General features: G+C 38.5%; 2 protein-coding genes across 3 annotated transcripts; both read left to right on the top strand.

Annotated features, from left to right (window-relative positions):
- Positions 1 to 630: 630 nt before the first annotated feature.
- LOC104967180 (dentin sialophosphoprotein-like) lies at positions 631 to 8,523 on the top strand. Its single transcript, XM_010796597.1, has 6 exons — positions 631 to 658; positions 753 to 1,155; positions 2,281 to 2,345; positions 4,819 to 4,846; positions 5,366 to 5,448; positions 6,575 to 8,523. Exons 1-5 carry the CDS (start codon positions 631 to 633, stop codon positions 5,433 to 5,435), a joined length of 594 nt encoding a protein of 197 aa, XP_010794899.1. The 3' UTR covers positions 5,436 to 5,448; positions 6,575 to 8,523.
- A 3,896-nt stretch (positions 8,524 to 12,419) lies between these two features.
- Positions 12,420 to 24,510, top strand: soat2 (sterol O-acyltransferase 2). 2 transcript variants are annotated; one of them, XM_010795884.1, is made up of 16 exons: positions 12,420 to 12,509; positions 14,466 to 14,605; positions 14,727 to 14,785; positions 15,349 to 15,488; positions 15,617 to 15,670; positions 16,283 to 16,390; positions 17,144 to 17,426; positions 18,853 to 18,928; positions 19,715 to 19,799; positions 19,881 to 19,926; positions 20,151 to 20,280; positions 20,680 to 20,777; positions 21,459 to 21,557; positions 22,174 to 22,309; positions 22,614 to 22,759; positions 24,066 to 24,510. In XM_010795884.1, the coding sequence occupies exons 2-16, from the start codon at positions 14,527 to 14,529 to the stop codon at positions 24,120 to 24,122; spliced, it is 1,596 nt and encodes a 531-aa protein (XP_010794186.1). In that variant the 5' UTR covers positions 12,420 to 12,509; positions 14,466 to 14,526; the 3' UTR covers positions 24,123 to 24,510. The 2 variants fall into 2 exon arrangements, with proteins under 2 accessions (XP_010794186.1, XP_010794185.1); XM_010795883.1 differs by having other exon boundaries at positions 14,724 to 14,785.
- The last annotated feature ends 232 nt before the right edge of the window (positions 24,511 to 24,742 follow it).

Below are 24,742 nucleotides of genomic sequence, written 5' to 3'. Positions count from 1 at the left end.
AAAAAGACTTCAGCTGGATAGCTAATGTGTGTTTCCTGTGTTGGAAAACAGAATGATAAAATGTTGATTTTACTGCTTTATGCTAAATTTGATGGGCTACATAAAAACAAGGTTTCCATCTAAAGCTGCAACAATAGATCGGTCGATTAAAATACAAATATAAGCCAACTATTTGATAATCAATTGATGGTTAAATTACTGTTTCTACTTACTGCTAAAATTGCAGTAAATGCTGTTTCCAGCCTCTCAAATATGAAGATGTGCTGCTTATCATATTAAACTTGGACAGATTTGGACTGACAAAACCAGACATTTAAAGGCATCACCTTGTACTTAAAAATCTTTTACTCTTTTCTGAAATGTTAAAGACCTGGAAGTATAATGGTTTCTCTTTTTATCTCTAAGGAGATCTTTGAGAAGTGATTTATAGAGCAGATATGCACTTTTTTGTTTTGTATATTGTAATTTGTGTTTGATTTAAGCCCTTATTATAACTTATCCGCAGGGCACCTTTGTGAAAGAGAGCATTGCAGTCATTTGGTTTCCCTAATTAAAAAAAGGTTATCTATATTCAGCGGCAGCCAGTTTCACTTGGACTTTAATATATCCTCAGTATTCAAGTCACATTAAATGTATTACTCTGTCCTAGAGACGACAGGTTAGCAATACCCCTTCTGGCAGCACAAATATGATGTTTTTTGTCTTTTATGGTTGAATGGATAAATCAATAAATCATTCTGTTTTATCTCTAGCCAAGCCTGTGCGTGCCGGCCACTCGTGCTCTCCCACCAACCCCTTCTACATCCGAGGCTACAGCGATCACCCCGTTGCCTTCTATAAAGCTGACTTCCACAACAGCAACATGAAACAAGAAGCTGCTCCTGCTACACCAGAGAGTGAGCCCAGGTTACCTGAGGCCAACTCCAAACAGAGCAGCCCCACCAAACACCCCCACCCCCAGGTCGACGACTCACACAACAACGAAGCTCAGGACAGCGACTCACACGAAAACAAAGCTCAGGACAGCGACTCACATGACAACGAAGCTCAGGACAGCGACTCACACGACAACGAAGCTCAAGACAGCGACTCACATGACAACGGAGCTCAAGACAGCGACTCACACGACAACGGACCTCAGGACAGGACAGACATGTGAGCAAATCCAGCTGCATGTGTAGAATTGATAATTTAACATCATGGAGTAATATCCTGCAGGTGATTATACACATCCTTGAACATAATGGTTTGGACATCTTACTAGTTATTTACAGAGATGTTGTATTGGCAGTGCAGTTATCATGACTATCTGCTGATAGTGAAGACAATGCAGTTGAATGCTTGAGAAAAGCTCTGGAAACTGCTAAAGGGCGATCTTTAGTCAGGACTATTTTGCCAACCATTGAAAACTATGAATTATTTTCAAAAGTCAGAAATAATAGATCATGCTCAAGGCAAATAATGATGTTCTTATACAAAGTATACTGTATCTAGATATATCTGTGTTCTTAGTACAAAGCTTAAGCAGCCCAGCTTTTTACACTTTAGCGTGTTAGTAGACAAAAGCATTGTGTTTTATCTGTTTTATTAAGGCACATTTGCACATCTAAATGCGTTGAAATGCAGACCAGTGATTCTTCAAAAATAAGAACCAATATTAACCAATGACTAACCTTTTAGTCACTCTCAACCTTCGTCGAGACAGTTTAACACATTTGTCGCACCGCTGTTTTTAAATAGATCCTGCTCTACCCACTCTGTTCACAGGTGTGGGATAATTGTTCTCATGTGGGAGTGTCTCATGTGACAATCTGCCACATAATGTTTTTTACAGAATAAAAAAAAAACGTCAGAATCACATAATTAAATCTATTTAAAAGAATAAATACAGAGCTTGCATCTCTGATTAAAGAAAACGTTGGCCTTGCAGCTTTCATAAGTCATTTAAAGTGTTGTAATCATATGCACTACTTGTATATTGAGTTTACCATGCAGCAAGTAGGTCACCTTCTCATTTTACAATCCTCTCGGGGACAAAGTTTGCTAATTAAATATCCAGTATACTTCTCTTCTATCGAGTATTGCATCAATGTTGCCCTTTCTTTCTTACAGTCAGTGAATCCGTTTTGACATTGATGTATTATTTAGTGGCCGAGTGAGCACTTGGGTACACTTTTATTTTCAAGTTCTCATTTAACTCAAAGACCCTATTGATCCCGTGATTTTGAAACTAATATCCCAGAAGCAAAATGTACATAAACATCTTTGTCTCGTTTGAAGGCTTCCTGCTGAACCTCAGAGTCGAGCAGACAAGAACACGGCAGAGATGCTCGATTCAGAAAACGGTGAGCCTTGTTCACATGTGCCTTTTTATTGTAATGTGAAATATTATGATTAAGATCAGTGGGGTTGAATTCCCTTCTTATTAGGACCTCTTTATTTTTAGTGCTTTCTATAATGGCTGTAATGCTTTCATACCAGCCATTATGTTTGAATGATGATTTATATACCCTTACAGAGTGGTGGTTGTTAAAGCAGTTTACAATGATTGCCTGCTGCTATCAATCCACCCCGCTGTTACGTTGTCATTTTGCTTTCATCTTCTTGTAACAGGCTCAGGATAGGTTAATGGCCTCGGGATAGCATTTATTTATGGAATAAAGCCTTGTTTTTTAACATTCACGGAGGAAATTCTCTTTGTTGTTTTGAGGACATTGCTGCTGCTTCTTGAGACTTTTCTGCACCCTCATATTTGTGTCTGCTCTCATCAGCAGGCGACTCTGGGGGAGATAGATTATCCTCACACTCATTACTCAGCCGACAGATAGTCTGTCTGCAGCCTGAGAGCCCACCTCAGCCCCTGACCTAGCCATGACAGTTGTAGAGTTGTGTAACAACACCCCACCTCCTCAATTCCCCAGGAGTGTCAATAAAAGTCACAAACTGGGTCACAGCCAACATTTCACTTTGCTGCGACATGTACCTTTCTTTTATTAAAACACTAATATCAGTGATGCTATCCAGTGAACACTTTACTCATTTAAACAGGCTGCTCTTATTTTGTCGCTTCCCATGATGGTGGTTCAGATGGTTTTCACCAGTGCCAACAACAACATACGGAGAAAACATTGATATTTCTCTCCTCTTGGCATAAACATACTCTTTACCGACAGCTGCTTAGAAGCTATGATTCATCTCAAGAGATTTGTGAAGATTTTTATAATCAAGGATACAATATCAGTCATTTTAGATTAACTCAGTTTAATTTCGTTTTTAACACTTTATCTAGTATTTTTCCCCAAAATGGTCATTCAGTGTATGGCATTTTTGAATGAAAGCGCTCTTGCTCTGTAATGCCAGTCAAATTCAGAGGTACATTTCTTTCTGGTCCCTCACCAGTAATGTTCACTCTGAGATATAATTCTACTGAGTGTCATGCATTTCAAAAAGAGCTTATAGGAAGGTAGCTTTGCAAGGCTGTACCTCAAATGACTTACTTTTTCAGTATTTTGAGTCTATTGAGGTGTAGCCCTGACAGTTCCTGTAAGGATTAGATTTTTATGAACTACCAATTTAGTTTTTTTTTATAAATAGATTAAATTGAGCAGCCTTATAATCCAGTCAGGCGGGAGGCTCCCTGATAGCAGCCAACTCATCAAGTTTAAAGCACACACATTTAGTAAACGCTCTGCCATGAATATAAATTAATCAGTGCACATAGACTTCTTAATGTGTGGCACTCGAAAAACAGCTGAAACACCTTCATCTGGATGGCAATATTTTTCACATAAAAAGTCAAGTGAATATTTTGAGAGATGAATCCCTCTCAGGGTAGCTCAGGGAAAACACAGACCCTTTTAAAGATTGGTTTTTCCAGTAGCTGCTATAGAAGGACATTTGGCATAGCACTAGCCATTAAACCGCCTATAAAATGCATGAAAAATAATTAAAAGAATGCAACTATGATGCAGGGACTACAAAGTGAGCCATAATGGTGTGCTTTTATTAATGTAAGTGCAATTCTGTGCCGCTGTTGGTCTACCTGTATGACATCTGTTATTGGGTTGGGCTTGGGCATATGTTTTATGCAACAGAGCTTTGAATAGGAGGAATATACAGTATACATATTTTATTTTTATTTTACAATTTTGATTTGTAGTACTTTGTTATTGTTATTATTAGCGGTAATGTAATTGAGTAAGTCTATTGGCTGGTTGTTTGCTTAAACAGTTTAACATTACTCATGTTTATATTTTCCTGACATGGAATCTCTGGCAACAGTGCTAATAATAAACCTCTTCAGGATAACAACAGCATCGGTCATTTAAAAAAACAGCGTGAAATGACCATGTTTATATTTAGTAGCAAATGTTTTTATACCACTGATAAGTGACTGTTCAGGTGGATGGGCTGCTGGATAGTTACAAACACTACAAAGACGTTAACAATGATTTAATGACCGTGACCACAAACTGTCCCTCATGTTAACCAGTTTCTGCTGCCTGAATTTCGAAAATGTGCTACTGTTGTGTTTTCTTCTAGCTTGTTGGGTTTATTATCAGGGAAATGCACATTATGGGTTGTTTGAAAATGACTGCCAACACTGTCTTCAGTCATGTGTGCATGGGGATTCTTTTGTTTGAGAACCAACACATAATGCAGCTGCTTTTTCAAAGCCATATCTCCAAGGGCTTTGGGCTGTTTCAATTAAACTCATATGTTTATTTGAGAAAAAGCCACTTCTTCCCTAATTTGCACACCACTAACACTCTCACTGTGCACCTGCCTGCCTCCTTATGCACCTCTCTCTGTCCACAGGAAACACCACAGATATAAATGACAACAGGTAAGACTGCTGCACCCTCATTGATTACTGCATAACACACATTGCTACCTGTTGTTGTCTTACTGCAAGCTTCCATTTTCTCAGTCGACAGAAACCTCTGAAATGTAACTTGTGTATGATTCTCTGGAAACTGATTTATTTTAGAGTAATGTCAGGCCTTTTAATGGCCTTATTGCAGCATTACATGAATGTCCTGCAATATTTACTTCAAATGGGAGATAGCTTGCATCGAGCATGATGATAACAGTCAGTGATAGGCATAGATCATTATAAAGTATGGCACTGACACACTCCTGCATGCACTGTTCCCCTTTGTGTTTTATGACTAATAACTATGACATCACTGATTTGCTTCGCTCACGATGTCTCTCTGCTTCATTGCTTCCCTGTGGATGCTGTCACCGCTGCTCCTCCTCCTCCTCATCATCCTCCTGCTGCCGCTCATGAATCTGGTGCCGGGGCCGCCTGTGATTCTGATGTGTTGGATAGCATGTGTCTGAATGTGAATTCTGTGCCCAGAACGGACGCCTGCGACAATCAGGATCCAGCCAAACTCTACGGCCTGCATTCCGAGGCCGCGACCAGCTAATAGTCCTGAGCAGGTAAGAGAACGGAAAACACAGCAACTCTTTAATTTATCACATTAATGGTTCAGAAAAAACGTACAAATCTCATATTTCTGCTCTTGCATGGGTATACATTCGCTGTGATTATTAAAGTATTTGCATTTAATGTTAAAACGGACCCCCTGGACTTTACATTTAACAACCCTGCTCATCAATTATTACTTGAATAAATGCAGATTGATTCATACTTTGAGTTCTACAAGGTCTTTACTTAGCTACCGTCATCATTTTTTCATCAAATATTAAAGCCGTATAAGCAGGAATGTATTGGGTTGGGAGCAGAGCCTGTGTTAGAGAATAAAAACATCACTGTTTTTTAGGTTATTGGGTTTCGGCCCCTCAGGTGCTTTGCAGAAAAGCTGCCATCTGCCAGTGTGAAGGGACGGGTGTTGTTTGAGGTTTCCCATGCTAAAAATAACAACTCTGGCCCGGACTGCACTGTGAAGTACTAGAGGCACAAACATACCAAACAATAGAGTCTGTCTCGGATCAGCACTCTTTGTTTTTTATTTTTTTGCAATTACTTCATAAATCCCAGCTGAGGTTGAAAGATTATTCAAAAGAAATTCCCTTGGAAAGGCGCATATGACAATAGGGAGTCCAATTAATACCGTCTTTGGGTTTTTACTTCATCCTACTACTTTATTCAGTGGTTCCAGTTAATCCTATTAAACATCACCTGACCCAGGGACAACAGTTCATTTATTTGGAGACTCAATTTGCAGGAATAATGCTTTACTTTATTCAAACCTTAATTATATTTCTACTTTAGGTAGAACTGCTCAATGTGGTGACACTTTATATAACACTCAACCTGCAGACTGCTTTCCAAGCGCTTTATGTCGAAATGTCAGGGCAAGTGTTTCACAGTGTTGGTTTTACATCCTATGAAGTCTAAGTTTGGACCCGGAGTGTTCCATGCCGTTTCCAAATACAACAAGCTCTCAGTGAAGACACCCAAAATAAGATGATTTGAGACATGTTCCTTCTGGCTATTTTGGCATGACTCACCGGCTGCTGTCTCTCGTTCCCTGTTTCTCTCAAACGTATCTGACAGTTGCTCTTACTTTTTGTTTCTCTGTTTGTCTCTCTTTCTCTCCAGGCAGATGCTTTTTCTGAGGCCTCCTCTGTAAATCTGCATGCAGCTGATCACTGTCGGCCCCTCCTCTCCTTCCCCTCTTCTCCTCACCTGCTGTAAACAGACCTTTATCTCTCCTCTGTCCCCTGTCCTTTCCCTGCTTGCTCATCCTTTTCCTTCTTGTACAATGATGTGGGGTGTATGTGGGTATCAGTAAGATCCGTGGCACTGCGTCTCAAATGCCCGACTTGGCAGCTTACAATAATAAATATTGCTGCACACGCTCCCTCATGAAAAGGGGCCACAGAGAAGAGAAGGTGCAGTGCTGTAGGTAACCACTAGTGTGTGCTGTTTGTCTTAGTGACGGTATTACGGTGGACATAAAACCAGGACAACTGTAAGCTAATGTTTGACTTTGTCATTATTACCATTCTAAAACATGCATATGGAGTTGAAAACTCCATGATGTACAACATGAAAACAGTGAACCTCAAGCTCACGTTACTAATATTTACACTTTTTGACTGCATGTTGTTTTTTGATGTTGGTCTTTGGCTTTTCTTGGGAATTACATGCAATGGAAGAGAGCAGTGAGGGTACATATTACCATGAAATGTCTAAATTTAGTCAGTAAGTCAAGTTAAAATGGGCATTCTTAAATGTATTTTGTTTAATATATAAGGGTGATATAATAAAAAATATATATTGTCAACAAACCTCGTAAATACACCAAAAAGCAACAGTTGTTAATTCTGTCTGAGTATTTTATTACCTGCCGAGCCTGTCTGTGGCTTTCAGTCTTAAGCCTACTGAAGAATACGTAAATCCTTTAAAAATAGGCCCAGCAAATATTGTTGCATTCGTAGTAAAAGGCTTAATTATTTTCTTAAAACTACTAGCTACTGTATTATTTAGGAAACACTCCTAAAATAGAAATAAACAGCGCATTTGTAGGGACTACTAGCAGCCGTAGAATAATATAGTGTTGTGTGAGTTTTTACAGCAGCAGGATGGTGTATGTGGGATTCATTGGTGTAAAAGTGCCCTTTACATGGTAATGAGGAAATATGTTATCCAATGCAGCTGTGTTTCTCATTGGTGTGTTTTGAAACAAAGGAAGTCCTTTGCAAAGAGGAAGCAGCTACTGTATATCAGGCTTAACAGTAGATTCCTGTTTCTACTAATCACTCATTTCTATACTTATTGCTGTTTTTTGTCTTTTGGTATATTTGTTGACAATTAGAAAATATGGAATATCACCGCACTTATCATTTAGAATAAAAATGTTGGACATTTGGGAGAAATACAAAATAATAATTTCACCAGGCTGGTTACTATACTGTACTTTTTGAAAACAGTAGTTATAGGAGCAATATATAATACTTTATGACATAGGTAGACCAACACACACTTAACTAAGCATATGAACACCTGCCACAGTTTAAACTTGGCGAGGCCTTAATTTAGACAGTAGACAATTTCCCACATTAGTCCTTTTGTACTCAAGTAAACAAAGGAAAATTAAGTGTATGCTGGATATACAGTCTTTATCTCCTCAAGACTCTTCAAGACTCTATAGTTTTGTATTTTGGTACCCTTTGAGGATATATTTCAGATAATTACATTCCATATTACACTGTGTTTTCCTCTAGTTCAATAAAGAAACAACTGTCAGCCAAAAAAGTGTGTATCTCAATAAAGTAGCAAATAAATCAAACTTTTTGTAAGCACTTATCAACGTAAGGCTTGATGGCTCTGGTTGTAGTGCTATCTCACCGAGAGTATGGTCAATAAGGTACTGAGATTGTCTAATATAAAAATGTTCACGTTTTCAGTGGTTAACGTAAGTCATCACCGCATCTTGGACTGTTGGTACACTACACTGTTTTACCGGAAAAGCAACTTAAAGGTGGGGTAGGTAAGTTTGAGAGACCGGCTCGAGATACACTTTTTGTTATATTCCATGGAATGCTCTTAACATCCCGATAGCAATGAATATCTTAAGTGCTTTGACAAAAAATCCATTAAAAAATGTCATCAGTGGAAGCCGTAGTGCTGTAAAAAGCACGACCAATCATTTTAGCCGGCCCGGCTAAAATAACTGGATGGCCTACCTGCCTGTCAGCCTTCCATCTGTGCACACACTTATCTCGTGCCCTCATTGGTCATGAGCGCGTTCGTGTGTGTTGGAGGAGGGACTCTATAAGGAAGTGTCAGATTTTTTCCGGCTGTGTATTTTCAAATTCTCGAGCTGGTTTCTCCAAAATTACCTACCCCACCTTTAAATAAAAAAGTTAATTTTAAAACGTATTTTTCCTGATTTTAGACAACTGACTGTCAAAGTAGAGAGACTTTTACACTGTAAATCATACAAAAAATGGCCTGTCAGAGATTGTCTGTGAGATATTCAGTCTTAATATGTCAGTCAAAATCATGGAAGAGTGGGAAAAAAAGAATTGTGTAGCAACTATTTTTATACCGCTAATCCTAGTTTAAAAGAAAAATATATGTTATTTATAATTTGCTCTATTTTAAATGTAAATGATATGCTATATATTCTTAATTTACAGCAGTTGTTGAATGTGAAATGTTTGCATACTGTATGCTTTGATGTGTGCTTTAAATGGTTTGGATCTCAGATTTCCAATGTGTTATCATGGAATGAAAATGTCATTCCAATATGAATTTGTCTAACAGAGGACTATCGTTCTTTACGAACCTCCTCAGATTGAAACCAAAATGCTGACTGAAGTGAGTCAGTTAAAGAGGCGGTCTATGAAACATAAAGTAAGGGTTACTCTAGGTTATCTTCTGTTACAGCCCCATGTTATCCCTCTCTTCACAGACACACACACACACACACACACACACACACACACACACACACACACACACACACACACACACACACACACACACACACACACACACACGTGCGCACTCACAGCTAAAGGGCATCATCAGCCAATAGGTGATTGACCTTTGACCCCAAAATATAGATGTATTGCATATCCTGTTCTATTGGGTGCAGTCTAAGTTATCTGAGCAGATAAGTTGATGACAGTTTACACACTTATAATGGCCTTCAAACCATAGACTGTATATAGCTTCAAACTCATAAAATTCCAGGTCAACCGTTCAGGATGACAGAGTGTGTGCGTGTTTGAGTGTGTGTGTCTGCATGCTATATGTGTTGGGAGAGAAAAAGGAGGTGTATCTTCTAAGCAGACTCTCTCACTCTTTGACTTTCGGCCCTTGTTTTTAACAGAACAGACCCGTAACGCTTTATATTACAGCCTGCCGATATAGTGCACATAATTTGGATGGTGCACTCACTGGGTATAGGCACAGGGGACGAGGTAAGAGGGTTTATGTTTAGAGGGGATCTAGAAATAAATTACACATAAAGTATGTTTTAATGAATTGTTACAGACAGGGGACCAGCAGACTTGGTGTATCTTTTGCCATGTTATAAAAAAGAGCTAAGCCTTGTCTGGCACTTTATCAAAGTATAACTATAATAATTGTATTATAAGGAAACATTTAGGCATTTTAGCTCCACTACTGTTTCTAGTTTATTTTCCAACACAGTTTTAAATTGTCTGATGGTTTCCATACTTAATCATTATTTTTCATAATATACTGTACACATACATATATTTATATATATATATAATTTATTTTTTGTTATAGCTATGACTGCAGAGGCTGTAAAGCCTTGTTTTTGGTTTCCTAGCGACATATTTTCCCCCATCTGAATAAATGCTCTGTATTTGAACTATTCTGACATTGTCATTGCAGTATTGACCTTTTTTCCCCTTATGTTCATATATGTTATTATACTCCTATACCTCTTGTTTTTATCTGTTCTTCCCCAGATTTGTTTTATATAGTTACCCAATTAGCATTTTACAATGCTCTGTACAAACTAAATTATTACGCTAAATAAATTGTGGGCTGTAATCTGAAGCGTTACCAGCAATCCCTCTATTTTCATTATATTGAGACTTATAAATGCATGAAGCACTTTATCACAATATTTTATTTATCATTTTTCTCTTTGTACCTCTTCACAAGGGGGAAGGGTAAAAAAAGGACTTTGAACTTGAGAAGTGTTATTCTATCTCTGAAGTAGAGTGTGTTTGCATAACCTATAGAAACCATGCGTTGAATGTGAATGTCCTTTTGCTGTTAATCAATGAAAACCACTACGGATACAACTAATCCTGACATGCCCAATGGTGGTCTACTGTTCTGTAAATGTTTGGATGATTGTAGAATTTATTTGCAGTCTTATTGTTATGTTTGTCTGAAAGTAATTGTACCCAAACTGAAAAAAAATCTGGCAAGTTAAAAAAGACGTGATACTGTAGCCTAAATATGCAGAAATATAACTCTGACAAAGATGGTGGGGTGGTTAAAAAAAAGAAAACTGGTGCAAAATGTGTTTGTTTGTACATGTGTGTGTGCTGGTTGGCTTGTTTAAGGCGTGTGATTTAGTGCATGCAGTATTCTTTTCTGTAGCTGCTGAGAAACAGAACTGTTATCTCATGAAACTCCTTTCAATAAAGAAGATCCTGTGTACATATCATTATTTCACTGTCTTGTTTTCACTCACTTTAATCATGTTTGATTTTTCACTGCTTTCACCAATTATAAATATATTGAAATTGCAATGGAGACAAAAAAATAGTGTGAATTTGTACCCCTATTTTAAATAGAGATATACTTGCATGTTGATGGATGAACAAAATAGTTAGAGTTTTGTTAGCATTGATTTTAAGCTAAACATTTTGAATAAAAAAGATATTTATATGATAGAAATGTTCTATATCTATGTTTTTCAATTATAATAAATTGTAGGATTTGATTTACTGTGGGAAGGAGAAAAAACATGAGGCATCAGTGAGACTGTGACGTCAACCTAAACAATTCAAGCTATAGCACAGGTCCGCGTCTGTTCAAATTACTCTCCAAGGTAAACTCTTTGTAGACTAGGACACACAACATGCTGATTGTACAACCAGTTTGTTTGGGCGAATTTCCTAAAAACAAACACGTTTTTTTCACGTCTCGCAGAATACAGTGTCCAAATGATTCAAACGGTGTGTCTGGCCTGTCTGGCCTCAATTAACCATGCATGACTGGTCTTGCTTTGTTTGAATTTAATATACTTTACAGCTACATTTTTTAAACATATTTCCACAGTGAGGCGTGTTTACGAACATGTGTATTTTTCACTGAAAGTTCATCTTCATGCATCACCTTTGCAGCTTTAAAATACACAAAAGTGAAGAAATAATGTGCTTTGAATAACATTTTGAGTTTATCCTTTCTCATGTCTTTTTTTGCTCCTCCCTCAAAAAACACAATGATGTTTCAATACGGTCATCTTGCACGTTTGTCCTCGTTTTAAGATGAGATTTAAATTGAGCACACACACATCTATCCTTCTGCAGAAGTCCTCTGGTGTCAAGCTCTGCATCACATGTATCTTCACAGTGAAGGAAGGTTAAACCACCTAGTGACATACATTTTGAGATTTTAAATCAAAGCAGCTAGAATTGATGTTTTTGTCTTTCACTCCGTATAGTAGAAAACCTTTGACATGGATGTCTGGGAACCTTTCCACACTCAAGCTATGCCAAGTAGAAAGGGCATGGAAATCAATAATACAATTCATGCTATGAATAAATGTTGCAATGACAGTTATTTGTGAATATATGAGACAATAGGACAAACTCCACTGTTGCTTCATGACCTCATACATCCAGAGGAGGAGAAGGGGGGACCTGCCCAGGGCCAGGAGCCAAACGGGCAAAGTGCAACATTAATTTGAGGAAAGGACAGAACAGAGATCACAAGAACTGTAACACAGACCTCCTTAAAAACACTCCGGCAACTCCCTCCAGCAGGAAACATTGATTCTAACACTGCCTGAGCCACATGCTGGACGACTGTGAGTATAAACCTGACACAATAACACATGTTGATCGTGGATATATCACACATCTGTCACTTTTATGATTATTGTAGATTTCACAGTTTCTGCTGTACAAATGTAAGTTTAAAAAATGAAAAATGTGAATTCTATTACTGTTGAAAACTATTAGTAGTTTAGTGTGGTTGTAATATATAGACACTGCAAACAGGAAGGGATTACATTAAAGTTGCATACTTAGAAAAAATATAATTGGTTTTTAGTTTTCAGATTTTCTAATCACTTTAAAAGTATTTTCAATTGATGTGAATACAAAATATTGACTTTAAAGGAGTTCCTCTGATAGATCATTAACCACCCGACTGTAAACGCTTTGTTTTTTAAATGAGACTTCAAACTGTGGTTATATTCCTCCACACATCAATCTTTGAGTGTTTCTCAGTCCATCCTCAGTTTACTGTAGCTCAAGATGACTGATAAAGCTCATTGTCACTAATAATTGTAACTATTCAATCAATGCAGCTGTGACCTCTGATATCACGATGTGATTAAATTGTCCCATCTTTGATCATGTCACTGTCTTAATTTGTCTCATGGTAGCTTTCATCTCTCCGGCTATCCATCTGAAACAGTAATATTAATCATTATCAACATTATATTGCGCTTAAGAAGCTGTGTTAATGGAGGCACTAATGAAAGAACATGTACTATGAGGTTGTTGTACTGATCCAAGCTCAATGTTCATATTTCATTTTCAAAAGATTTTTAACTTCCAAAGGACGTGGAGGTGAGCCATACACCCAAATCCAATCTCCTGTGGGTGATGAAATTACAGCCATATTATGTTTTTCATATGAAATGAAGACATTGACAAACACATTGGAGTTATGGAGTATGACATTATTCCTTGGCATTCTTAAAATCTGTGGATTCAAGTAAGACAGGCTGCAAGTGGGCAAGAAGAAAAAGAGGACAGACAATACATCTGATTTCTAAATTTGATCCCAGGGTTGAACTGCTTAAACACATGTTTGTCTTCATCTCTGTCTTTGCAGCCTCATCATCTGAAGGCACATACTGTATCATCTGTGCAAATCTTATCTGCTGTGTTGACATTTCTTGTGAGAGATGATCAGACAGCAAGGATTAGAAAATGAGGTCACTGTGTCTTTCACCTCTTTGCCTGTTTTCTGTGCTCCTTATCTATAAAGTGTGAACTTACTCTGGGAACTGGTACACCACTTTATCATGTGTTTACATTGTTTAGCTTAATCTATGGTGATAACACTCTTGTAATGGAAAAACAATTCAGGTAACTAAAGTTCAAAACCCCTCACCCTGTGTATGCATAAAGTTCATGCACTTTTCCAGTTTGAGATTCACATTAAAAAGTTCCTCCAGACTGAGGCTCATCCAGAATATTAATCTTATTGGACATGAGGCAACCTGCCAGCAATGGGCCTGTGACCTTATTTAATCTCTTAATTTATAGCTGGAGATTCTCAACTCGACAAGCTTCAACAAGGGTAAATTCCTAATAAATCATATACTCTTGGGTGGAAAACTTTTGCTGCACCGCCCTCCGTTGTGAGTGTTGAAAAAGTTGTACCTCTGTCCTGTTGTGTCATCGCTATTCAGGCAGAGAAAACAACTGATTTTGAAATCATTTATTGTGGTGAGTCAGTCCGTGGAGGGCACTGCACTGTGTCTCGCTGTTCCAGCAGATTTATCAGAGATAACAACTATGTTTGGAACTAAACTGGCATGGGTACAGTTAACAGGGTCAGTTTTGGCTGTCATTTTCCCCCTCCTGATTGGACCAACAAGAGAAAGGCTAGATTTGGCAAATGTGAGCCAGGCAGCATTACTCAATCACATTGCACAATGTGTTACCCAATGAACTGTTGTTATCATTTATTTTGCAATTGAGCTGCACCTCTATATTTACCTTTTTATTCTATATTATATCTACAGGGTTGTCCTCTTAAGTTCCAGTACATAGTGCTTGGTGCTGTGGCGTCATCCGGTGGTAACCATGACTACTCCAGAGACACCTAACGGAGTGGTGCACCGAAACATAAAGACCCCTCAGTCAGAGGAGATCTCCGGTCCTGGTATGGTCAAAAATATATTTCTACAGCTTTTCTAGTTTTTCACTGAATATTAATCCAGGTGCAATATGTCCAGAATATTTTACTGTTTCAATTTATGCAATTTTCATTCCTCTCTCAGCAGCTGGAAACCGTAATAATGTGTCAGATGAAGATCTAAGACAGTGGCAGAAACATATGCAGGTAAACAGCTTCTTTTATAATGTTGTTGGTATTTTTGCTTCTTTAATGTAATGCAACTTATTACATTTGGATTGTAATTACTTTCTAACAAATATTGAACAGGTCAGGGTAAACTTATAGAAGCACTCAACAGTGATTAATGTCAAACTCTGTGAAAAGTTATCAAATGTTTTTCAATATGACTACATTTTTGATTACAGCTAGTAACTTTAATTGAATTGCATTATTTTCCTCAGTACCCGTAACTGATTACAATTCAATTTATTTAAATTACGTGACATCGTTATATGTTATTACTTACTTCCCGTCACTGCAGGTAACACATCATTTAAATTCCAGCCAGTATATTAAATTGGGGTACCTTGATCATGCTCTCACTCCTCTGTCTTACTCATCTGGGGAAATCAAATATAGAAACTAAAACTGTAGGGACACAGCTTGAAATCATATTTTAAGTGTGCAAAATGTGGGCTGCAACTTGCATAGTACTTCGGTGATTCATGAGAGTTGGCTTTCCATTTAGAAATCCAAATATTAATTTCCTCCTGTGTGTCGTCCTGTAGAGGGTGAAGGAGAAGGTCCTGGAGCAGGTCCAGGTTCAGCTCAGTGATTTACTGGACCAAGCTCTGACTGAAACCGTTGAGTCTTTCACCCAAACACAGCCAACATTCAATGGAAAGACAACAAACAAATCTGCACCCAGGTGAGGAAGAGGGGCAACTTTCACTCGCACACATATTATTCCTTATTCATTTTGGAGATATATGTTTATCATCTAAAGAACTCTAATAAAATGTGTGTCTCTCCAATTTTTCTTGTCGTTTGTTTTAGATCTCAGAGAACGGATGACGGGAAAGTGTTTGTGGCCAGGCCGTCACTGTTGGAGTAAGTCAGAAATTATATGTAAGGTGTTGAACTATGCTGAAACACATGCAAAAGAAGAAACATCTCCACCGACTTGACAATACATGCGCCACTTTTAGAAAACATTGACCAACCGATGAAACATAGTTTACTAAAAGCGCTGCATAAACCAAACGTTGCAAATATATAACGCTGTAAGAAGCTCAAAACAAAAAACATAAAATCTTGGCACATTTGTGTTTTTATATTTGCATCGTTTCTGACGCTGCAGTGTGTTTCTCCTGATGGAAGTGTATTGGGCCGTTGTAGCGTGTTTGCACCTGTCGCCCACCGTACAAAACCACTTTAAATATCCACTTGATGATCACATAGGACGTTTTGTGTGATGCTGTAAAATGTAAATGTATTGTCAAAGTAGATTCATTTTCTGTTGGATAAAAGTTATTTCTCATATACCATACCCACAGCTATATATATGCATGATGTGTGGGCGAGGAGTTATGCAACTTGTTATGACAGACAATCCGAGTCTACAGAGATATGAGTTAAAAAATAAACCTGGCACATGTATGCGGAATGGCAGATATTGACATTCATACAATTTACTCAACCAGTTCTCCTCCTCTTCCTCAGTGAACTCTTTGAGATCAACCACATCAGGACCATCTACCACATGTTCGTCGCTGTACTCCTCATGTTCTGCCTGAGCACACTGGCTGTGGACTACATCGACCAGGGCAGGTGTGTGTGTGTGTGTGTGTGTGTGTGTGTGTGTGTGTGTGTGTGTGTGTGTGTGTGTGTGTGTGTGTGTGTGTGTGTGTGTGTGTGTGCTCAAACTCCATGACCCTGAACTAAATCTAATAGAACCTCAATAAACCCCAAAGCATTTCAAAACGTTCATATCTTCTTTTTCACTGTGTCCCTTCCTCCTTCCTCCTCTCCCTGCCTCTCTGCCGTTTGGCAGCAGTACGATAGAGCAATCAATCCGTCTGAGTATTTCTGTGTTGCTCTGGGCAGCTCAGTAATGATTCGCTTGCAGACGCAAGAAGTTTAATTCTTGTGCTCCTCCATCGGGAAACTCGACTGTACAAATAATTTGATACGTCGACACACATTTAACATTGATTTTAATATCTGGAGAATGAAATAAAATTATAATATACAACTGGACGTGATGAATGGCACCATCCCTTTGGCATGCTTGCTGCAGCAAGACAGTGGGTATTTTAAATCAATTTGAAAATCAATTGCTATCACCAGAGGGGTCTTTCAGAGCAAATAATGCAAAAGCATTTAACTATGCTTGACATTTATTCAAAACAGTCAAGCTTTGATATCATTAACATTTGTATTTAAAACCCTGTTTGAAGCTAAAACAAGACATTGTGGCAAGTAGAGCGCATCACTTCTAATCTTCAACTTATTTTCTTCTTTGTAATAACTTTTTCATACCCTTCACTTAATGATTGTACTTTTTATTTTATGCCATCCCAGGATAGTTTTGGAGTTCGACCTGCTGTTCTTCGCCTTCGGAAAGCTGGGGACGGTGATCTGGGCCTGGGCTGTAATGTTTTTCTACACACTGCTGGTCCCCTACCTCACGCTGGTGATTTGGGGGTCTTTGTACCACACCTGCCCCTCTAAGCTGGGTCTGTCCCTCGGCACGGGGCTGATCCTGTCTGCAGTGCAGACCTACGTCCTGGGACTCTTCCCCATCTTTGTGGTCGTACAGTACCAGCTGCCACCAGCCTCGCGGTTTATTGTGATTCTGGAGCAGGTGAGTGTCTGTTTGAGGAATAACAGCTTTTTTATCTATTGAGGACAGGGTGCAACACTTTTGAACTGCCCATAAGCCTTCAGGATACATCAGCATGTATCATACATGTATTAGAATTGGCTTATTCGTATAAAAAGAAGGAAAAAAAGGTACAAATAAATGCAGTACAGAAAGGATACATTTTTTTAAATTATTAACCATGATCAAATGTGTCCATCAAACTGCGATGAAAGGTCCTGCTAAAGACATATCTTCATTTCTGAATTCAAGAGGTTCTCAAACTTTCTGTACTGAGTGAGTATTGGCCCATTTATGTATATTGTTTAGTCAGATGTTGACATATTAGCATAGCCCTAAACAATCTTACATATGATCTGCTCCAAACACATTAACTACAGTATGTATAGGTCAAAGTAATGTTGGAGGAAAAGACGCTTGAAGAAATTCTCAAAGTATCTAAGCAGCATCGAGGAATTAATCTCCCTTTGACACATGCAGTAATAGTACTGAATCAGAGATAACACACGTGATCATTAGAGCTTAGCAAGGCAGCGATGCCAAGCTTAAATCACACGAGGAGGAGGGATGGGTGTTGGAGGGAGTCAACAGAGAACAAGTGAGAGCAGCAGATTGTACCAGTAATTAGCACACATTTATTAATGTTGGATTGGATGTTGCTAGATGACTTGAAGCTAAAACATAATTCATGAATAAGTCAATTATTGTGAATTTGAATTAAACAACAATTGACAACAAACGGCTAACATGAGCACTTCATGTGTGATTTCGCAGCAGCAGCAGGTCAGTGTTTACAGCTCTAGCTGCTCCGAGAAAGTGCGGGTAAACAACCAAAGGTTGTCTAGAGTTCCAAGTCACGATCGTCACACTGGCCCTGGGCTCCAAAACCGTCTTAGTCCTGCGATCATTTTATCTTCATTGGATGGAGTGAGATAATCCCAGTGCTTATATGCTTTTGGGAAACCCGGTCCTTATCCTCATCTGACCTGGAACCAATAAGTCTATTCGTAATTCTGATGCTCTCCATACCACTTATCAACAGTTTGATATTGGTTTTTGATGCATCATTGAATGTGTTTACTTAACTTAATTGTGCAAAAAAGTAATTGGTTCCCTGTTGTCTGCAGATTAATGACGCATCATGTCTGAATCACAGTTGGCTGTCTAAAAATGATTAACCCTTTTATTTAAATGGCGCCTGTTGTGCTATAGTTCCCTTTTAGTCTTTGTTCTCACGGTTAATTACAGAAGTGAGCTAGATAATGAATCATTAGGTCAACACGTTCAAATGCAGAGCATGAGATTTAGGCCCCAAGGATGTAGTTGTTCACTGCAGACACCTTGTCAATTCGTGCAATAAAGACGGACGGAGAAGCTGTTTCACATAATACCTATCTATTTTCCGCAGATTCGATTCCTGATGAAAAGCTACTCATTCATAAGAGAAACCGGTCCTGTTATCATGAGGAACACACCAAAGGAAGGTACTGAACTGCATTGTATTGATGTCAGGTGTATTTACCCCTCAGCCTGAATCATTACTCACGATGACACTCTCAGACACGAGAGAAATGACTCCCAGAGAACTCAGCGGGTTACCATGAATACACAACACAGACTGAAACACACATGCAATAAATAAAATTGAATATGTGCAGTCCCATGAGATCCTGTCTTAAAAGTGTGTTAGTGGTGAGGAATGTGTCTCTCTCTGACTGCATAGCAGAAGACATAAATAGTTATTACAGTAAAATGCCTCCAGTTTAAAACTCCTGAATAAAAAAGTAAAGACTGGCAGAAACAACTTTATAAAAGTTTCACTAAAATATATTTGTTTTGGAAAGAGTTGAAAATAAAAAAATGTTAACACATATTTTAATAGCTATGTTAAATGAAAGAGCAGCAGGTTTGGAGCTTGACTGAACTACATCTTGAATTCAGCAAAAGAGATAAGAGGTTTTTCTATGTGGACAACTTTGTTTAATGGCTTAATGATTTTGTGATGAACTCACTAGCTTCATTTTAAAGGGAGCCATTTCTTAGCAGGTCCCTGTACTCAGGTGCCATAAAGCTAAAGCGTTCACAAATGGAGCTGTTAATGGCTGGTACTGTGCCACATAATGAAACGAGGCAAATTAAATGACCTTAAATAAGCTATTTCTAACCAAACCCATTTTTAAAAGTCATTCTGTTTACTGTTAGAATGTAGGACTCAAAACTGGACCCCTGACTTTGATGGTCATACAGACTGAATTGTTTTTGTTTCTCAGGAGAAAGCCCCAGATTCCCATCACTTTCCAGCTATCTGTACTTCCTCTTCTGTCCGACTCTCATCTACAGGGAATCATATCCTCGGTAAGACACATTGTCCTTTTGAACCTTTTGCTGATCCCTCATGATTTACTTTGTAGTCATATCTTGTCTCTTTCTTTGCAGGAATACCCATATAAGATGGAAGTATGTTGGCATCACAACTGGAATGGTAAGTTAAACTTCATTGTGTAGATTGTGACAGAAAAACGAAGTAGGTGTAGTGAGGTTAATGACCTATAAGTAGCTCGTAGCACTTGTGTATTGTTGGATAACGTAGAGCAATCATAAACTACAGCTTTAATCTCAGAAGTCACATCACTATCTCCTGTTGTGCTTATTCTGAAGTGAGCTCTAGATTGGAATTGCTTTTAACTTATAATGCTTAATTTGCAGATTTTTGGATGCCTCTTTTATGCCTACTTCATCCTGGTCCGCCTTTGTGTGCCCGTCTTCAGACCTGAGACCAAACAGCCTTTCAGTAAACGAACTATGGTCCTGGCTGTGTTCCACTCAATATTACCAGGTACTTCCTACTTTCTACTTTACTGCAGCTTCTTGTTTTGTCAGGCAATATGAGAAGAATAAAATATTATTTAAAGTCCATCCTCATTCTTAACCACACTTGTGCTTACAATTTCTATCATCTCGTGTCTGCATGAGTCAACGCTGGTTAATGTTTCCCTTATGGAAATAGAGGAAACAAGTCTCTAGTGTTTTAAAGTGATAAGATTATATGAGGTTATGCAATCAAATGCAGGTATTGAAGCCTGGAATATTTATTGCTCTCTTTTAGAGAATGGCTTTTTGTATAGGCTGATTTAAGAGCAGCGTCAAGATACTATTCTTCTGAGAAAGCTGGGAGCAATGCCCAGAATGAAAGTGTAGCTCACAAACTCCCTCTGTCTGTCTGTCCCTGTCTCAGGTATAATGCTCCTCCTGCTGTGTTTCTTCGCCTTCCTGCACTGCTGGCTCAACCTCTTCGGGGAGCTCCTGCGTTTCGCTGACAGAATGTTTTACAAGGTGTGTGTCATGGCTGATTTTGGTTGGCATCATCCCTCCTGTGAGCACTTTATTTGGAGATGTGCTTGTTCTTTCATGTGGGGAAATTGGGATTAATGACGAGTGAAATTACAGCAGAAGGAGGCCTGACGGTCCCAAAAACTTCTCCGTCCTCATAATCTAGGCTAAAGTTTGCTCTTGGACAAGCTGTGACATAGTGTTGTACTCATGTGCTTTGGCGGATGTGTCCCTGCATGTCCAATGTTATGATTGCGAAAGATTTATCCAATTTGTGTTGTGCCTAGAAAACTGAAAATAAGACGCAACTGACACCATACTTGTTTGTGATGCTGATTTGAGTTGACCAAAATATAAAACAACTTAATTTAATTGTATTAAACCTTTTGCAATGCACATAGATTAACTTCCCTGTAATTGTTCCAGTGTTAACGCTTCATTTAAGTGCAAACTTCAACAGCAGCTGGAAGCATTGTATGCCATCAGAGCTACACACTCTTATACTCTGGGTATGTTTAAAAACATACTGTATTTCATTTAAGAACATCACACAGGTTTGGCTCTCACCAGTTTATCTTCATGAAAATCAGTAGCCTATGTGTTTTCAGTTGTCTCGATGCCAGAAGTGAAGGAAGCCTTCTTTACTGTGTTTTTATTTTTTACTACTCTGCATTGATGTTCTAGGACTGGTGGAACTCGACGTCCTTCGCCAACTATTACCGTACCTGGAATGTGGTCGTTCATGACTGGCTCTACCAATACGGATACAGAGACTTCCTCTGGGTGAGCCCATTGTCAATACAGCAACCTACAAATGGATCAGAAATCCTTTATTTCTTCCGCAACAGGGAAATGTACATGATTACAACAGCAGATAGTACAGATAAAGTGAGGGGGGCGGGGGAAATGGCTAAGTATGCACACGTTATTAACAACTATATAAGTAGTAAACTAAAACAAAGTAGAAGATATGTAAAAAAGTAGCAGGATATTTGTTTTTAAGAAAAGTGACCATATTTAATTAAAGTGCTAGCTGGTACTGCAGCCAATTGTAAATCAACTGAGAGAAATACATTAACTAATTAAAAATAAATGAAATTGCAGGAGGGTATACTGTATTGCGCTTGCATGTATATTGCACACAGTTTTATATTACAGACAGTGTTATTTCAGATCAGGGGTATTCCAGGCTATGTGTGTGGGGGGTCCACCAAGGGCCAATAGTCCAAAACTATAATGTGATGTCCCAATTGGTTTTGTCTGTATTTCCTAAACAGCATGTCACATGGTTAAGTCATTATAGTAGTGTAACACTCGTCCTGTAATTCTAGAGACACAAATTCCCAGCTGAGCCCTCCTGACCTCTAACCCAAACCCTGCCTTTCTCTGATCCCTGCAGCTGTCCAAAAGGAAATTCCGAACAGCTGCTATGCTCTCCGTCTTCATCGTCTCTGCTGTCGTCCATGAGTACGCCCTGGCCATGGGCTTCGGCTTCTTCTATCCCGTTATGTTCTTTCTCTTCGCCATCTTTGGAGGTGAGGGTTAAACTAAGTATTTGAGGAACAATCTTCAAATTCAAAAGAACTGGACATTATCGGTGCACGGACCTTGCTGCTGGAGGAAAGCATCCGATTAAATACATGCCAGACAACTCTCATATTGTGCATTGTGTCCTTTTCCTCTGAGCTCAATAAGAAGTCATTTTGTCTCATGCTCTTACTGTATGCCCCCTTACTAGCAAACATCTCATCCTTAACACAAATACACTGTTTCTGTTTAACTTCAGATAACCTTGACACAAAATCAACAAAAACATTGACTTACTTTGTCCTCTCTCAGTGGTGTTCAACTTTGCCATGAATGACAAGCGACAGAGCCCCGTGTTCAACGTGGTCATGTGGGCGTCTCTCTTCCTGGGACAGGGCGTCCAGGTGTGTCTGTACTCACAGGAGTGGTACGCTCAGATACACTGCCCTCGGACAGAGGTACGTGCTCCACATACATGTGCATGCTAGTTCTAGAAAAGGCTCTAGGAAGCTATGCTCAGATGATCCGACTGGTTTCATTTATTTATGGGTGATTATGTTGATTCTATTTAAGGGTAGCTTTACTTTTTATCAAGTTTGACAGGAACAACATCACTATATCTTATAAGGATCACTCAAAATATGTTTACAGAGACACAGACATATAAACACTTGGAAAATATTTCAAAACACGTTACGTTATGATGACACACAGACTGGGTCATACACAGAATCACAAGGTTAAAACACCAGCCAACACTTGTTACTATAGTATACTGTGAGATTCTTCTTAGTTATTGATTATGGTGTTTGAAGGTTCAAATAAACATGGACTGTGTTAAAGCTCAGAGATCATGATTGAACAACATCTAAATCCTTTAAATAAAGAAAGCTAAAAATACATAGACAGATAAAATGTGACTTGTTGCAATACAACAAAGTCACTTTGACCCCAATGTTTGACGTACTTTAAAGGAAAAATAGTTCAGAAGGAGAATAAACTTGAAAGACAAATAAATAGACTTAAACATCACATGGCGGCAGAAACCAGATGAAACTGCTTTCACTGTTTTATAATCCTGGCTTTGTAGTCTCCTTTTATCTCTAGTCATTCCTGAGCGTCTGTTACTACACAGACTACGTGCATAGTGTGGACACGCATATCATTACATTACATGTTACTTGTTAGACGCTTTTATCCAAAGCAACTTACATACTCAATACTGTGGACAATCCCCACAGGAGCAATTTGGGGTGAAGTGTCTTACCCAGGGACACAACCTTTTGAACCTGTGACCCCCTGATCCGAACACCAATGCACAGCCCACTACACCACAAGCCTCCTCCTCCAATATCAATTGTAGAAATGTGTTCTCAAAGAGACAGCTTACCCAATTTACAAACATAAGCCTATGGAGGAGAGCCACATGTGTTAAGAAAAAGTATGTTTGTAAAAATTGGACAAGTAATTCATCGTTTAAAAAGCCCCCCTTCCAACCCCAAGCATTTTATAAAGTCACAGATGTGAGGGATTTGCCTGACAGATGGGCCCAGATGTACTTAACATACTTATTCTACTATGACAACCAGCTACAGCATCCAACCACGCCTCATTCTCTCACACAATGGCTTAACACAGTTAACGGCTCTCTAAAAATAGACCTAAATGAGATTAGTCATGATGTATGGATGTTAAATCATACAGATGAAATGTATAAAAGGATGTTACCATATTTAGATCAATATTTCTACTTTGTCTCAACAGAATAGCTTCTGGGAGATAGTGACGCCTCGATCGTGGTCGTGCAGCTACCAGAGATGATGCTGCCTTTCTGTGAGAACCGAGGGATAAATGATGAAAGGGTAAAGGTCTGAAAAATTGAAGACTGGCAATAGCAAGGAACTTGAAATGTATGTTAATATATATGTTCTTTTCTGTATTTGTGTGTGTTAAGATGTATTTGGGTCAAGATGTGACTGTCACTGTTATCTTGTTGAGTTGTTATTCAGATGTGACGCTATTCATAAGTCTCACTTCTGAATTATTCCTATTTTTATACAGAAAGTATTAAATACTGTGAAATAATTCAGGCCGTGTAAAACTTTCTTTAAAAATGATTGCAACGAGCTGATATTTATCATGTGCCTGTTGATTGTTGTACTGTAAGCAAAATGTTGCACATCAATAAAATGTATTGACAAAATCTTTATCGCAATGTTTAGAAAAAAGTTTGTCATTTTGTAAAACATTTGGTGTTTATGGATTAAACAAACAGGATAAGACATGTGAATGGATGAGCTTTGGAGATATGCAGATTATTTACCTCCGCCAGGATAGCTGTACCAGTATTTATCCTAAGCTAAGCTAACCACCTCTTCAGCTTGAACACAGTCAACAGGGGAAATATGTAATATATATTTATAAGCTATATAAGTATCATA

This window comes from Notothenia coriiceps, unplaced genomic scaffold (genome assembly GCF_000735185.1).
Source record: "Notothenia coriiceps isolate Sejong01 unplaced genomic scaffold, NC01 NC01_scaffold00037250, whole genome shotgun sequence".
Lineage (NCBI taxonomy): Eukaryota > Metazoa > Chordata > Actinopteri > Perciformes > Nototheniidae > Notothenia > Notothenia coriiceps.
This window is presented reverse-complemented; position numbering and strand designations above follow the sequence as displayed.